The sequence below is a fragment of the Mytilus californianus genome, unplaced genomic scaffold (genome assembly GCF_021869535.1).
Source record: "Mytilus californianus isolate M0D057914Y unplaced genomic scaffold, xbMytCali1.0.p SCAF_3, whole genome shotgun sequence".
Taxonomy (NCBI): Eukaryota; Metazoa; Mollusca; class Bivalvia; order Mytilida; family Mytilidae; genus Mytilus; species Mytilus californianus.
The window spans coordinates 91,891,688-91,907,688 of NW_026262679.1; the positions used below are offsets into that span (position 1 = coordinate 91,891,688).

General features: G+C 30.7%; 1 protein-coding gene across 5 annotated transcripts in view; it reads left to right on the top strand.

The window, feature by feature from the left end:
* LOC127735392 (dynactin subunit 1-like) overlaps positions 1-16,001 on the top strand; it is a 69,641-nt gene that overhangs the window by 27,403 nt on the left and 26,237 nt on the right. For 4 of the 5 annotated variants that reach the window (XM_052245557.1, XM_052245556.1, XM_052245559.1 and 1 more), the window contains 12 exons: positions 352-448; positions 1,248-1,326; positions 2,397-2,556; positions 3,378-3,482; positions 3,994-4,095; positions 6,533-6,622; positions 6,974-7,090; positions 8,243-8,263; positions 10,248-10,347; positions 10,854-10,939; positions 14,117-14,244; positions 14,473-14,587. In XM_052245557.1, the coding sequence (XP_052101517.1) occupies positions 352-448; positions 1,248-1,326; positions 2,397-2,556; positions 3,378-3,482; positions 3,994-4,095; positions 6,533-6,622; positions 6,974-7,090; positions 8,243-8,263; positions 10,248-10,347; positions 10,854-10,939; positions 14,117-14,244; positions 14,473-14,587 (1,200 nt within the window). The remainder of the gene's footprint in view (positions 1-351; positions 449-1,247; positions 1,327-2,396; positions 2,557-3,377; positions 3,483-3,993; positions 4,096-6,532; positions 6,623-6,973; positions 7,091-8,242; positions 8,264-10,247; positions 10,348-10,853; positions 10,940-14,116; positions 14,245-14,472; positions 14,588-16,001) is intronic. The other variant, XM_052245558.1, reaches the window with a different exon arrangement.

Sequence of the window (16,001 nt, forward strand, 5' to 3'; positions counted from 1 at the left end):
TCAAATAATTGTATGATTGTAATGCTATATTAAGTCTTCTAAGGAAACTTCTTGATAGTAATCCTTGCAGAGAGAGTAAAGCTGTATGGCAAAATTGATATTCATTGAGCTTTTGAATTGAAAAAAAATGTTTTATAGCTTTATAGTCACTTTTATGAGTTATTAAGAAACATCTTTTAAGTAATTTATATTTCAAATGATGTATTGAAGATTAAATATAAATAAAACAGTTTGTTGGCAATTTCAGGTCATTTATCTTTCTGTAACATTTGTTCTGTGCTTCTATATAATATATATTTTATGAATCATATTACACATTTTAATGACCAAAATGTTTTTGTTTTCTTCCAGTCTGAAGGTTTACAACAGGAGGTAGAGAATTTAAAAGAGAAAGTAGAAGAACTGACAGTGGATCTTGAAATACTCAGAAGTGAAATTAGTGAAAAAGGTAAGCAGCAAATATATAACTTAAATTTCCAAATCAATTTTAAACTAGTTACATTTTAAAATAAAATATGAATATATATATATAAAGTGAAAATACTTTTAGTTCCAGTTTGCAGAGTGAAAATAGGAAAAGTCATTTTAATATAAAATATTAATATCATTTCTAAAGTGAAAATACTTCTAGTTCCAGTGTGCAGAGTGAAAATAGGAAAAGGAAAATTCAACCCATTTTAGCAAAATATTTAACTCGGAATTATCTTTGACGCACATATTTTGAATCAAATGTGCAAAAATGATGATCAATTCTCCCTGTTTTCCACTACAAGATGGGTAGGTGAACATTTTTTTTTGTAAGTTCACTCAGGCAACTAACTGGTGTTAAGATACCAATTATCATGACTTGTGAACCATTTGAGAGGTCATTGATTCTGCAATAAAGTTCTCTCCATTGCATAGTTTCAAAATTAGTATTCATACAGTGTGTTATAAACTCTGTAAACAAAATAGTGCCAATACATGTGATTTGTATTAAGGGCTGTTCCATTAAAAGATGCATGTTATATGGGGAAGGCACTTTGAAAATGAGTAACCACCTAAAGAGACAATTTTAGATAATCCCTTACATTTTCACTTTCAAAAAAGTACTTGACGCCCACCCTTATTTGAGATTCTGAAGTGCCTTCCTTGGGTCCCATTTTATGTTTCTATGGAACAGCCATATCATTTTACAAACCTTATGATACTTTACTTATTAGAGTATTAAAATGGATGAAGACTGACAATAAAATATTTTATTTAAGGCACAGATGGTGTAGCATCAGACTACCAAGTAAAACAGCTAGAACAACAGAATGAAAGATTACGAGATGCTCTTGTTAAGTAAGAATTAAATACAGATTTGTGTAGACTATAGCATTTTATGGTTCAGCAACTGCTTAAAAAAACTATTCTTTTTTGTCATGTGAATTTCTGACTTGTTATGAGTAAAAGGATAATTATATTTGGATCATATTTTGGATCCTTGCAAGGTCTACATGTCTGTCAAAAAGGGTACGGCTGACCTCTGCCATATTTCAAGGATCAATGATCAAGGTTTAAATTATGATATTGGGTCCTTTTCTCAGATACTATAAGCAGTGGGTGTATGGTATGATATTAAGGTGTATATTGTCTGACTAGCAGGTTTCATCTGACATTGACACAATTTTCATGATTCATTGGTAAATGTTTTAAAAGTTTTTGTGTTTTGTTCTTTTTCTCAGACACTATAAGCAACAGGTCAACTTTGTTTGTTGTATGGAATGATTGTAAGGTGTACATATTAAAATAAGAAGATGTGGTATGATTTCTAATGAGACAACTCTCCACAAGACACCAAATGACATAGAAGTTGATAACTATAGATCACCATGACAACATACAACCTTCAACAATGAGCATAACCCATGCCGCATAGTCAGTTATAAAAGGCCCCAAAATGACAAATGACATGTCTGTCTGGCAAGGTTTATCTGACCTTGACCTCATTTACATGGATTATTGATAATGTGTTTATATGATAAAACCTATATTCTAAAAACTTTCAACATAAAATTAATTATGATCAGTAAAACAAGACAGACATTACAGCGCCTTCTGATGAGATATTGAACTTTTTAAATCATACAGATAAAAGGTGTCCAACTACTGTGAAATGGGAAATTTTCATTGCTCATATGCATTTCAAGAGATTTCTTTGCTCTGTTTTGTTTTGGGTTTTGAATATTTTATAATGGTAAACTATATACTAGCTTAATTTTGCTTATTTGAATTTGCATTTGAGCATCAGCAAACTTGCAGATATTTCCCTGTGAACAGAACCTTGTACATTTAGCCATTGAGCCCAAATAAATGTGATGAAGCATATCAATAATGCAGATATAAGTACAACTGATTTATTATTTTGACAGAATGAGAGATTTATCAAACCAAGAGAAGAATGATGCTGCAAGGAAGACCAAGTTAAATGAAGACATGTCAAAAGAGTCAACAGCATTGAAGAAAGATAAAGAAAAGTTGCAGTCAGAAGTGGCTTCTCTCCAGGCTGAGATGATTGACTTAAAGGATCAGGTATATGATATAATATAGTTATTATCACATTCACATAAAAAAGGATTGCTTATAATTATACCCATGCTCCAAAGAAAACTTAACACAATTGTTTGAATTGTTGAAAGCTACTTTCTGATTTTAAAAATTTTTCAATTCCAGAGTTGTTGGACTTTAACTTCAGATGTAAAGCATTTTTTCACATGTCTCAACTATCTCTAAACTTACACTGTAGTTTGTTTGGTGAATATAAGCTCCTTTTGATTTGAAAAATATTAGGATTTGGTCTTCCTGAGTTATTGTTTATATGCCTTATGATATGCTGAAGAAAAACGCTCTGAATGGCCATTTTCTGACTTCTGATTATATACCTTTGACAATTTTATTCTTGCAACAATATTTCAATATGCATCAGTTGGACATATCATCCACCACTGGTGCATCTGTTTTATTGCAAAGTTCATTGCAATTGCCTTTCTTTCCTTTCCTCTTGAGAAAACATATTTACTGAAGTTTTACAATATTTGTACAATAATCCCAATTTCAAATGACCTGGTTGAGAAAACAACACAAAATATGTTCAGTATTACAAAATTACAGTTGAAATGTTAAGGAATAACCATTATTTTATAGAAAAAAAAACAACTTATGGACCCAATGAAGTATTTTGCATTTTTTTTTTCTTTTGCCATATGAAACTGGTGTAAACCAAAATATCCAAAAAGGTATCAAATTCAGCTGAAACTTTCTATATTCTTCAAGACTTTTATACAAGTAAAAAATAAAAACATATGATGATTAAATGTAGCAGTCACTTAAATCTGTCTGAATACTTTTACAAGGTGGATGCTGCTTTGGGAGCAGAAGAAATGGTAGAAACTCTGACAGAGAGAAATCTGAAGTTAGAGGATAAGATACAGTCACTTGAAGAAGAATTGGCTGATTTGGTAAGATGAGCCATGTTTATCAAAGAAATGCTTATTCTTTCATAATTTTTTTCCAGGTTAACTGACAACACTGTTCATAAAATTTAAACCAGAAACAACATTATACATACATCCCTTATAGTCTGTATTGGTCAAACAGTAGGAAAGCTGAGAAAGATAATGTAAAAGGACAAAAGTTTCAGATTTAGATGAACTCATTAAGCATAAAAATTAGGTTCTTGCATGTATACTTCTATAGAAATTTAAACTTTTGAAGAATCAAATCTTTTACATTAACAATGATTAATTCCTGTACAAGATGTAATAGAAAATTATTCCAATGCTTGTCCTGTCCCATTCTTTGCATCAGTTAGAAAATTACATTGATTTTATATATAATTCCATAAATAAGATATGTAAATATCCATTTTAACGGAATGGTGTAATACTTTCTGCTTTTTTATCTTAGACTTTCAAAATATAAAACCAAAATAATAAATTATAGAAATTACACCTTTTTTTCTTCTTACAGGAAGCACTTCATGAAATGAATGAAGAATTACAGGAGAATGCTAGAGAATCAGAGCTAGAGCTGAGAGAAGATATGGACCTGGCTAATAGTAAAGTAGCTGAGGTATATATATATATTGTATTGAGTATCAGTATGGCAACTTGTAAATGATTGTCTTTACTTATGTAATTTATATTGACTTTGTTTTTGCTAAATGTATCTGTTAATATAACAATAAGAAGATGTGATATAATTGCCAATGAGACAACTCTCCACCAGAGACCAAATGACATAGAAATTAACAATTATAGGTCACATTTTTTCCTCCAATAATTAAAACTAATTTTTCAATATTATGGATGTTTTTTATGTACTATATATCAGTCTGAGAATACAAGGTAGACTATTAAAAACAATAAAAAAAGATGTTAATCGCAACCTCAAGTGATCAAACCACAAATAGAATTAATTAGTTATCTTAGGTGCCTTTAACTAACTCTGCATGTTTCCCACTTTGGTTTTTATACGCCCGTTTACGGGACGTATTATGGTATACCATTGTCTGTCTGTCCTTCCGTCATCAACATGTCGGACATTAACTCAAAAATGCTTCAACCAATTTGCATAAAACTTTGGTGAATTGTTCATATCTATTGATGTGAGCTCCCTTTCGTTTTTATAAAATTTAGATTTTACGTTTCTGAGTTATTGGGTTTTATTCATTAAAAAAGGGGGGATTTTCCAGTTTTCGGACAATAACTCAAAATGCTTTGGTGAATTGTTTATATCTATTGACGTAAGCTCTGTTTAGAATTTTATAAATTTTACATTTTACATTTCTGAGTTGTGGGGTTTTATTCATTAAAAAAGGGGGGATTTTTCAGTTTTCGGACAATACCTTTAAAGTGCTATGAGCAGTTTTCATGAAACTTTGATGACTGGTTTATATCAATTAAGATAACCTCGCTTTAATTTTTCTCAAATTTCTGATATGACATTGAGAAGTTATTGAACTTTATTCGTAAAAAATGTGACGGGCGTATCATGCACTCATTGCGCAGCTGTTTATTGTCTTGCCTGCAACAAAAGTTGCACAATGTGAGACATAAGGAGACTAATTCTGGGACGATGACAGAGTAAACTGTTTGTTTTTAAAAGCTATATATATCAGGGGATGAAAGACCTGTCATATATCCAATGTACTTGACTTCATTTTCATGTTTCAGCTACTGCTTGAAAAAAAACTATAGTTTTTTTATCACATAATTTTCGCACTTATTATGTGAAATAGGATTAGTATATTTGGTATATTGGATACTTGCAAGGTCTTCATGTCCTTCAGACAAAGTTCACCTGAACTTGACCCCATTTCATGGATCATGGATCGAGATTAAGTTTTCTTGTTTAGGTGCAAATCTCAAATAATATAAACAAAAGGTCCACTATATTTGATGTAATGAATGAGCGTCATGTGAAAATGTTTGCTGGTAGGGTTCATTTGACCGTGTGGACTCTTGTTTTTATTTGCACAAGCCCTTAAACCCTATTCCTTACATAAATTATATCAGGTAAACACTTTTATAGTCCAATGCAGCGAGAAACTCCCGCACCCGGTGGCGTCCTTCAGCTGGCCCCTAAACAAATATGTATACTAGTTCAGTGATAATGGACATCATACTAAACTCCAAATTATACACAAGAAAAATATTCCTTCATAAACATGTAAATATAAAAAAAATATGTTTAAGGGCATATGATACAGTTTTGATCCCACAGTGATTTTTTGAAGAAAATTTAGATATGAGCTATTTTTCACATAGTTAATTCAAATATGTAATAAAAAATATACCTTCATGTGCTTCTTTTAGAAATAAATAGGGTCGAAATTTTAGACATTTACTCAAAATTTTGGTTTCTAGGACAGTTCTATCCTTTGAACAGACATACCTAACTTTTTTGTTTCAAAAGTTAATCACAAGTGGATTTTTGTAAAAACATTTGGATTATCGTCGCCACATAAGTAAACTCTTAATTTGTGTAACAGTATTTTGAAAATAATTCATTTTTATTATTTTTTCATGAATTAAGAAAAAAATGGCTTTTTTTTTGCAGTATATTTATCCAATTTATAAAAAATTCATTGTCATTTTTTTCATAAAAATTCGCAAAATAATCTTCATACTTAATCACGCTGAATTGCATTATGAAAAAGAGGGGTCAATTTACTCGTTTTCAAGCTAATGATTAAAATCAGTCGAAAAATGCATCTTTTCCCAATATTTCACAGTTTGACTTCGTGAAAAACAACATTTTACGTTATCAACGTCATTACCTCCACTGTAACTGTATCGTATGTCCTTAAGAACTATTCTGTCTTATTGGTCTGAATTTATTTTTATCCACCAGAACAAGAAACACACACATAATTTTTCAGTTTTCTAACCTGCACATTATGCATATATTTCCACAAGATACATTTATTTTTAAAGTTTCAAGGAAGCTATTTATTTCAAAGTACTCTGATTTCAGATTACATTTTCAATCAAGTTTTATTTTATAGTACAAAAGAAAACTGGATGCTACATCAGAAACTATTGCTGACTATGAATCAACTATAAGTAAATTCAGAGAATTAGTTACCAGTCTAAAGGTAAGCAAAGACAGGTTTCTTTAAGATATATTGGAATTCTTCTTCTGAAATAAAACTGTTTTGAATAAATTTACTTTTAAATAACTAATTACACACCCAAAAAAGTATACTTCAGAGGTAGGAGTTTAATACAAGTATAAACTACATAGGATTTTACATAATAACTGAATACTAACCTTGCGTCCTTCAGTAATAAGTTTATTAGAAAAACTAATGCAAACAATCCTAGAATGTATGAATATGATTCATGATATGAAACAGGCGTTCATGGGAACCAAGGCATCACAAACAGTAGCAATTGGAAATGGTCTATCATCTTAATATGTATTTTTATGTTTGTTTTACATAAAGGAATCAATTAGAGAATTACAAAGTAAGCAAGCTGAAGCTGGACAGAAAGAAGCCACTCCAACCATTGAAACTTTTGATTTCAAGGCTAAGTTTGCAGAGACTAAGGCTTATGCAAAGGTTTGTTATTCATATTTAGTGTTTTTTCATGCAAAAATGTATTTAATATGCATATACACCTACACTAATTTTTCATATCTATGTACGATTGGCTAACCAAAAACAATTCTATCATTTTGTTTGACTTTAACATTATAAATGGTTGATATGTATCATTATTATACCTGCTATATAGTAAGTTTAATTTTGTTTTGAAATGTTCAGTTATTTCATTTAAACTTCTACATTGAATATTAAAGTATGGCTGTTTGATGTAATGAAAAAAAAACTTATAAATATTTATTTCACTTAATTCTTATTTTATTTACAGAAGAATATGATGGTATAATTTTAACATTTTTGATAATAGTTTTATGCTAATACTTTGTAAAAATATGTGAATTTTTAATAGATAGATTATTTACATTAATACTGTTCTCTTCAGTTGTTTAAGTGTAGGGTGTTTGATTAGAAGTAAACGTCATTCAGATATTTTATCTCTTAAATCTAGACAGAAACTTTTAAATTATGCTTACTATAAGGTATGAGTTTTGCTCATTGTTAAAGGAGGTATGGTAACCTATAGATGCTAACATCTACATAATTTGGTCTTTGGTGAATATTTGTCTCATTGGCAATCATACCACATCTTTTTATTTTTATTTTTATAATAACATCAGAATTAAAATCTGATTTAGATGCAGTGTTGATGAAGGTGATTTATAGTTGGGACTTTTGATACAAAAAATTTCTATTAAATTAACGTATTCTTTTATGTTTAGGATTTGCTGAATAAATATATGTTAGATTTGAAAAGTGCAAATTCATTAGAAATAAGGCAATAAAAAAAAATCTTTATATATATTTGATCGTGTAATTTGGGGCTTTACATAAGTCTATATCCCTCACTAAACGCAACCATTTGACTGCATATTAATTTACTAAAATGTAGATTTTCAATTCACTGCACAGTGTGTGTGTGTGCGTGTGTGTAATTTGAAGCTTATATTCACAATGTAATACTGAAAGTAAAAGGCTATGTGAAGCTAGTAATATATATTTTTAGCCAACTATTTGCTAACTGCATTGAACTATCTGAACTTTTATATGACAATTAGAGTTGTATTTAAATTATCATGTTCATCAAGAATTAATGTATATTTTGCCACTTAGGATTATGAAACTATTTCAAAGGTAAACTTGGAAGTATAGATCCTTGCTTTGAAACAATGCCTTAACATACATAGCTGATAGGATAGCTTTTAAATGGGGAAAAATGCACCTATATCTTGAATATCTCCAAATGAATTAGAATATTACATTTTAAGATTTAAAATTGAAATATTTTACAACAGTTGCAAGTCATGATTTAATATACATGATTTTTACAGAAAATATCACTTGTGCATATTCAAATTTCAACATATATACTGTGTTATAATCATTGGAATTTCGGCTTTCAAATTTTACAGAAGTAATCAGAATTCATAAATTCTTTTTTATTTGGAGAGACAATACTTACCAAAGCTTGAGGTTACTGGTCTTTCAAAATGAATGCAGGTTGAAAACATATTTTTTTTTTATTAATGTAGTCCTCAATGAAGGTGTACTATTTCCAATTATATTAAACTTCCAACTAAGTCTCGTTTTATTATGAATACAGTCATATTACCTTGTAGGCCCTCTATAAAAAGTTGAGAAAGGGAATTTACATTTGTCCAGTGGTGCATGCATTGGTTTATATACCGGTATCTTAAGCAAAGAAGATTTTATAGTCAGTCTGACATACATTTTGTTTTTGACTTTGTTTTTTTATGGGAATGTTACAGATCTAAATAGTAACAAGCATTAGTGAAATGAATTTTGTTTTTGCACACAACATTTAGAATAAAAGGTACATACAAAAGTCAGAACATGTGACCTTCATTTTACACATGAATAACACTTGTTAAGTTTTGTTGTGAGGTTCTGAATGAAACAGCTACAAACTAAATGATAAGGTTCAGAACTATGCAGCTTTAAAATTTCTAGGAATGATATTTGTAAGTGCACACATTTTTGAAAAAATGACAGTTCATACATTCAAAATTTGGTCATCTTGACCTGCATCCTGTGCATTTGTGTGTCTTGATATTTAAAGTTTTATGTTATTTTCAAGATCTTAAGGAACTATGATTTATTTATATCTTTTGACATTTGTCATCTCATGAATAGATTAAGGCAACAGTACTTTACTGATGTTAAAATCCCATAAATCAATTTAGAAGACAAATCAAGGTAAGAAACAAAAACTAATGGAATCGTACTGGGCAAAAATTTAGACACCTTGACCTACATTCTGTGCGTAAATGACTATGCTTATATTTTTCGTTTTGCATTAGTCCAGATCTAAAGTTAATATAAATTATAGTGGGATGATGTTTTATCAGTAAATATTTCTTAAGTAATTGAGTTCTGAGTAATGATGGTTCAGATGAAAATAAGGTCATCCTTATGGTTCAAATGAAATTTAGGTGACAGGATTTTTATGCTTGATTATAACTTGATAGTTTATTTAATTAAAGTTTAATTCAAAGCAACCTCATGTCAAAGTTTTGTCATTTCATCATGTAGATACATCTTTAGTATGTATATTTGTAGTGATGATTTCATCTTTCAAATAAATAGGTCATCTTCACCTTTTAAAAAAAAAAGGTTGAGGGATAGGCTTTTGTTTACAACTTACTAAATCTTGATTCAACTTGTGTGTTTTTATGTATTTTAAAGTTTTTAAATAGTTTTAAAAAAACAGTATTTACTTTTATATTGTATATGTAGAAATGATTCCCGTATATATTGTGGAGTTCTGTAAACCAACTTTTTTGTGTTTTGCTTTTCTAGCTGATTTCACAGTGATTTATTTTCATATCATTCTAAATTTGTTGATGTATTTATAATAAAGAAGATCCAAGTTTGACATACTTGTGATAAATAGTTGGTTTACAATCGTTTGACGATGAACTTTAATGAGTATATCATTTTTCGAAATAAAACATTGTTTCAGAAAGTGTTTTACCGGTACATGAACTTTAACATAATATGTATCATCTGAAATGATTTCAGAATTAAAAATGTTTAGCAACCATAAAGATATTATTAAATTATTTGCATAATAAATTGATATATTTGTTATCTTCAGACAATTGACATGGAGCTAAGGAAGTTAGAGGTAGCACAAGCCAATAAACATATTGCCATGTTACAGTCTTTTATGCCTGATTTCTTTGTTAACAGGGGAGGTAATTCTGAATACATTTTATGTTCAATTGTTTATAATAAGAAATTGTGTACAGTCCATGAGGGACCATAAAAACTGTTTCATATGGACATATGATAAACTATTTCATGATAAGCCTAAAATTATTCAGTTTTGATTTTAAAAAAACATGTATGTTTTGGTTTTCTGAAATATAGAAAAATGAGGACAAATATTCAGAAATATTTTTTTAAACATTATTATGCAATATTTTCAGTTTGAAGTATATTTTATATTTAAGATACCGTCAGTTGTTAAAACTATGTTTAAAACATGTAATATAAAAATTACTTGGAACGTAGGTATATACTTGTCATTGTTGGTCTTCATTGCTATAACTTTTTAATCAAATTCAGATTTTCTGAAAATTTAAGCTCTTGATAGATTATTTAAATTGAGCTTGATTAGAAACCAACTGACCATTGCAAGACAAACTAAGCGAAGTTTAAGAGTTGTTGTTATTTATTGATATAATATTTTCTCATACAGGTGATCATGATGCTGTACTCATGTTACTTATGATACCCAGGATCATTGGTAAAGCTGAAATGTTGTCATCACAAGTCAAGGAAAAGGTATCTGTATATTTTGGTCTTTCTCATGAACAATAGTTTTGGTAGATAGTCAGCAGAGTTCTTATTTATTTGTATAAGTTTTAGAAACTGGAAGAAAAGCAAGTAATGGAACACAAACATTTACCAAATAATGTTTTAGCAGAAAAGATATAAAATCAACACTGATAAGCAATGATAATGTAAGAATCTGTTAATATGAAACTAAATCATGAGGTTGTTTACATTGCTTTGCATTTAACTACAACAGAAATTTTTAGGAAATCATAAAATTGAACTTACTCAAGGTAATGTGTTTTTTATGCCCCCGCCATAGTGGTGAATTTTGGTGGCGTCACTTTTAACTGTTCTAGAGTTATGCCTCTTTATAAGTGGAAAAATTGCAAAAATTTTTGTTACCGTTCTCTAACTTAAGTTTGCCTCAACCAAATGTTATGAAACTTATACACAATGCTTATTACCATAAAACACAGACCAAGTTTGAAATTTGGTGGCGTCACTTAAACCGTTCTAGAGTTATGCCCCTTTATAAATGGAAAAATTGCAAAATTTTTATTTTCTTCTAAATATCAAGTAATTTTTGTCGAGCCTGCGACTTTTGTCGCAGAAAGCTCGACATAGGGATAGTGATCCGGCGGCGGCGGCGGCGGCGTTAGCTAACTTCTTAAAAGCTTTATATTTTAGAAGGTGGAAGGTCTGGATGCTTCATACTTTGTATATGGATGCCTCATGTTACGAAGTTTCCGTCAGTCACATGTCCAATGTCCTTGACCTCATTTTCATGGTTCAGTGACTACTTGAAAAAAAAGTTCAGATTTTTTGTAATGTTAGATTCTCTCTTATTATAAGTAATAGGAAAACTATATTTGGTATGTGCGTACCTTGCAAGGTCCTCATGCCCGTCAGACAGTTTTCACTTGACCTCGACCTCATTTCATGGATCAGTGAACAAGGTTAAGTTTTCGTGGTCAAGTCCATATCTCAGATACTATAAGCAATAGGTCTAGTATATTCGGTGTATGGAAGGACTGTAAGGTGTACATGTCCAACTGGCAGGTGTCATCTGACCTTGACCTCATTTTCATGGTTCAGTGGTTATAGTAAAGTTTTTGTGTTTTGGTCTGTTTTTCTTATACTGTATGCCATAGGTCTACTATATTTGGTGTATGGAATGATTGTAAGGTGTACATGTCTAGCGGGCAGGTGTCATCTGACCTTGACCTCATTTTCATGGTTCAGTGGTCAAAGTTAAGTTTTTGAGTTTTGGTCTTTTTTTCTAATACTATGTGCAATAGTTCAACTATATTTAGTATGTGCGTACCTTGCAAGGTCCTCATGCCTGTCAGACAGTTTTCACTTGACCTCGACCTCATTTCATGGATCAATGAACAAGGTTAAGTTTTGGTGGTCAAGTCCATATCTCAGATACTATAAGCAATAGGTCTAGTATATTTGGTGTATGGAAGGACTGTAAGGTGTACATGTCCAACTGGCAGGTGTCATCTGACCTTGACCTCATTTTCATGGTTCAGTGGTTATAGTTAAGTTTTTGTGTTTTGGTCTGTTTTTCTTATACTATATGCAATAGTTCAACTATATTTGGTGTATGGAAATATTTTATGATCTATTTGGCAGTCACGCAGGTTTTATTTGACCTTGACCTCATTTTCACGGTTCATTGCTCAGTGTTAAGTTTTTGTGTTTTGGTCTGTTTTTCTTAAACTATAAGCAATAGGTCAACTCTATTTGTTGTATGGAAGAATTGTTAGCTGTACATGCCTGCCTAGCATGGTTCATCTGACCTTGACCTCATTTTCATGGTTCATTGGTCAATGTTTAGTTTACTTGGTTAATGTTAAGTTTATGTGACAGTTGTAATAAAGCTTTATATTTAGGACTATCAACATAATATCAATGATTAGTAAAGAAGGCGAGACATTTCAGCGTGTGCACTCTTGTTAAAATTGGAGTTATCTTCCTTTGTCCATGATCATAGTTGAATCAACTACAATCAATGCTTTATACAATGCAATGTTTAATTTTGACTTCCACTGATAAAACACAGATCAAGTTGAATTTGGGTAGTGTGACTTTAATCATTATTGAGTTATGCTCCTTTATAAATCGAAAGATTGCAAAATTTTTAGTTTCCATTCTGTAACTTAAGTTTGCCCCAACCAAACATTATGAAACCTATACACAATACTCATTACCACAAAACTAAGATCAAGTACAAATTTTTTGTTTCTGTTTTCTAAGTTTAGTTTGCTTCAACCAAATGTTATGAAACTTATACACAATGCTTATTACTACATAATACAGATAAAGTACAAAATTTGGTGGCTACACTTTTACCATTCTTGAGTTATGTCCCTTTATAAACATAAAAATTGCTGAATTATTCGTTTCCGTTCTCTAACTTTAGTTTGTCTCAACCAAATGTTATAAAACTTATACACAACCGTTCTAGAGTTATGCGTGTTTACAAATAGAAAAATTGCTGATTTTTAGTTTCTGTTCTCTACTTAAGTTAGCCTCAACCAAATGTTATGAGATTTACACACAATGCTTATTACCACAAAACTCAGATCAAGTTCAAATTTGGGTAGCGTCACTTTTACCGTTCTTCAGTTATGTCCCTTTATAACTATGATATGCAAGCGGGGGCATCATCTGTGTCCACATGTGGACACTATCCACATTTTTTTTTTTTTATTCTATTGACAGTATTAGACATTAAGGCTCGTTCCAGAGATACTGCTCTGATACTTTTCCTCTCCCTAAAGAGCAAATCATTTTTGATGCCCTTTAACAGCATTCAATTATTAAATGTCATTGAAAGACCCTAAGAATAGAAAAAAAATGTTATCTAACATTCTATACAAAGACATTATGCATTATAATTTTAACCTCCTTAGGTTCTTCTTATATGCATGAGGCACAGTTGAAAGCTTTACATTGATGCTGAGGGATGGGATAATCTCAATGCCAGTGGATAGAAATTAGGATATCTGATTATGTGTATCCCACTTACTGCAAACATTTTTTGATTATCCTTCCCCACCTACACCCATGGCCACTTGAAAAAACAATCTTAATATCTTGAAATCTATTTTAGATGATGTTTTGATGGTAATAAAAAATAGAATGAGTAATTTCTGTGACTATGTTTACTTTCAGTTTGAATTGACAGAAGGAATTAATAGAGAGACAGTACTGAAAAGTCATAAGGCTGAACAGAGTAGTTTTGGTAACAATGTTATACTAATGCTGAGTACACTACAGGCTATTCTTAGACAATATGAAAGGTAAGTGGTTGTTTGAACTTTATTTTTAAAGAAATCTGTTTCAAAACAAGGTAAATATTTTACATCTTTTTTTTATAAATCATAAAATATATGATGATTAATGATTTGGGTTTTTGCTAATTTTCCAAAGGGATTTCACATTTTTGCAGAGATTTCAATCAGATTATACATGCAATACCACAGCATAATACGTTTGTTTTTGCATAACTCTTTTCTTGTATTTTTCAGTGCTCTGAACACTTGTAGTACAGACCTTTTATTGAAGATAGGAACATTATTACCAGAAATGAATGCCCATGAGAAGTCGATGGATTATTTTGTAGATCTACTGAGAAAGGACACTGTAAGTTGGCTGGTAGTTTGCCAAGAAGAAATAGAACTCTGAAAGATAGTACATATTATATTATTATTATTCTACCCAGGGCTTCCAAAATTATTTTTGAGCCAGCCGGACATTTTATATATTATCCCGATTTTAATCCCTAAAGACTAAATAAACAAAAGGCAATTATGGTAATCAGTTGCCGAGTTGGGCCATCCCAATGATTGACATTAAAAAAAACGATATTAAACTTTCTTTGATTCAAATTCGAAGTTCTGACGTAAACTGTTAAATTGGCAGTGCATCATTCGAAGTGTGCAACATCAGCGTACTTATATCTGCCTTAGACTCTTTATTTGTGCAAAATAACGTTGTCAAAAACTTTACTTTTGTTCTTAAAACAAATACCGGATGTTATCTTGACAATGGTAAAACATGGACCAGAGACGGATACGTAAATTCCGTGTACGTTTGCAAAGCATGAATGAGTGTAAGTAGCTCTTTCTACGTTATTTTTTCAAGAAAATATTCGAAATAAACGTGAGATAAAGGTATCGATGACAATTTAAGCATTTTTTGAAGAAATTATGATGCATAATTAAATTTCACACATGCGCACACGTGTACTAGTTCAAACAGAGACATGTCTCTGGTTCAAACAACGTGGTTATGACGGTTTTTCATTTTCACCTTTTTAATTTTTTCATCAAATCATGTTTGTAAACGTATTTCTGATCATTTTAATCTTTTTGACTAAATTAATTAGATGCAAACCGCTGAAATGTAAAAAAATAACTTTGAATAGACCGATCAATGTCCGGTTCAAAATAGTTTTATACCTGTCAACTTAACAGGTAAATTTCAGCTGTTCGACAACTAATTAGCTTGGATTAAAATGAGAAGGTATTAAAGTAGGGGTTATTTTGATAGTACATAATGATCATGTCACTTTTATGACTGGAAATGTGTGGCTGTTAAAGACAAAAGGTTGGGTCAAAAAGATCGTGAATTATGTTAAAATGACCGTCTCTTAAGAAAGCCTTGAAAACTAAAAAGTAGATGACCGTTTCATGCTTTGCCCAGCCGGACTTTTACCGGACATTATACAAATGTCCGGCATATATGACCGTTTTGGAAGCCTTGATTCTACCCCCATTATAATAGTGGGGATATATTGCAATCACCCTGTCCGTCTGTCTGTCCATTCCATTCGTCTAGCAAAATGTTTTTGCTATACTTTTCTCAGAAACTATTAAACAGAATTATTTCATTTGGTTAGTGTCTTGACCGTGACGAGCACTTCTTGGATCTGACCAATAACTTCTTCCTTTTGGCTGATACTTTATATTTTTCAATATGTTGAATGAACTTTGAATCCTTTTATCACAGTTTTCTCAAATGCTACGGGACAGAATGACTTCATATTTGGTCAGCA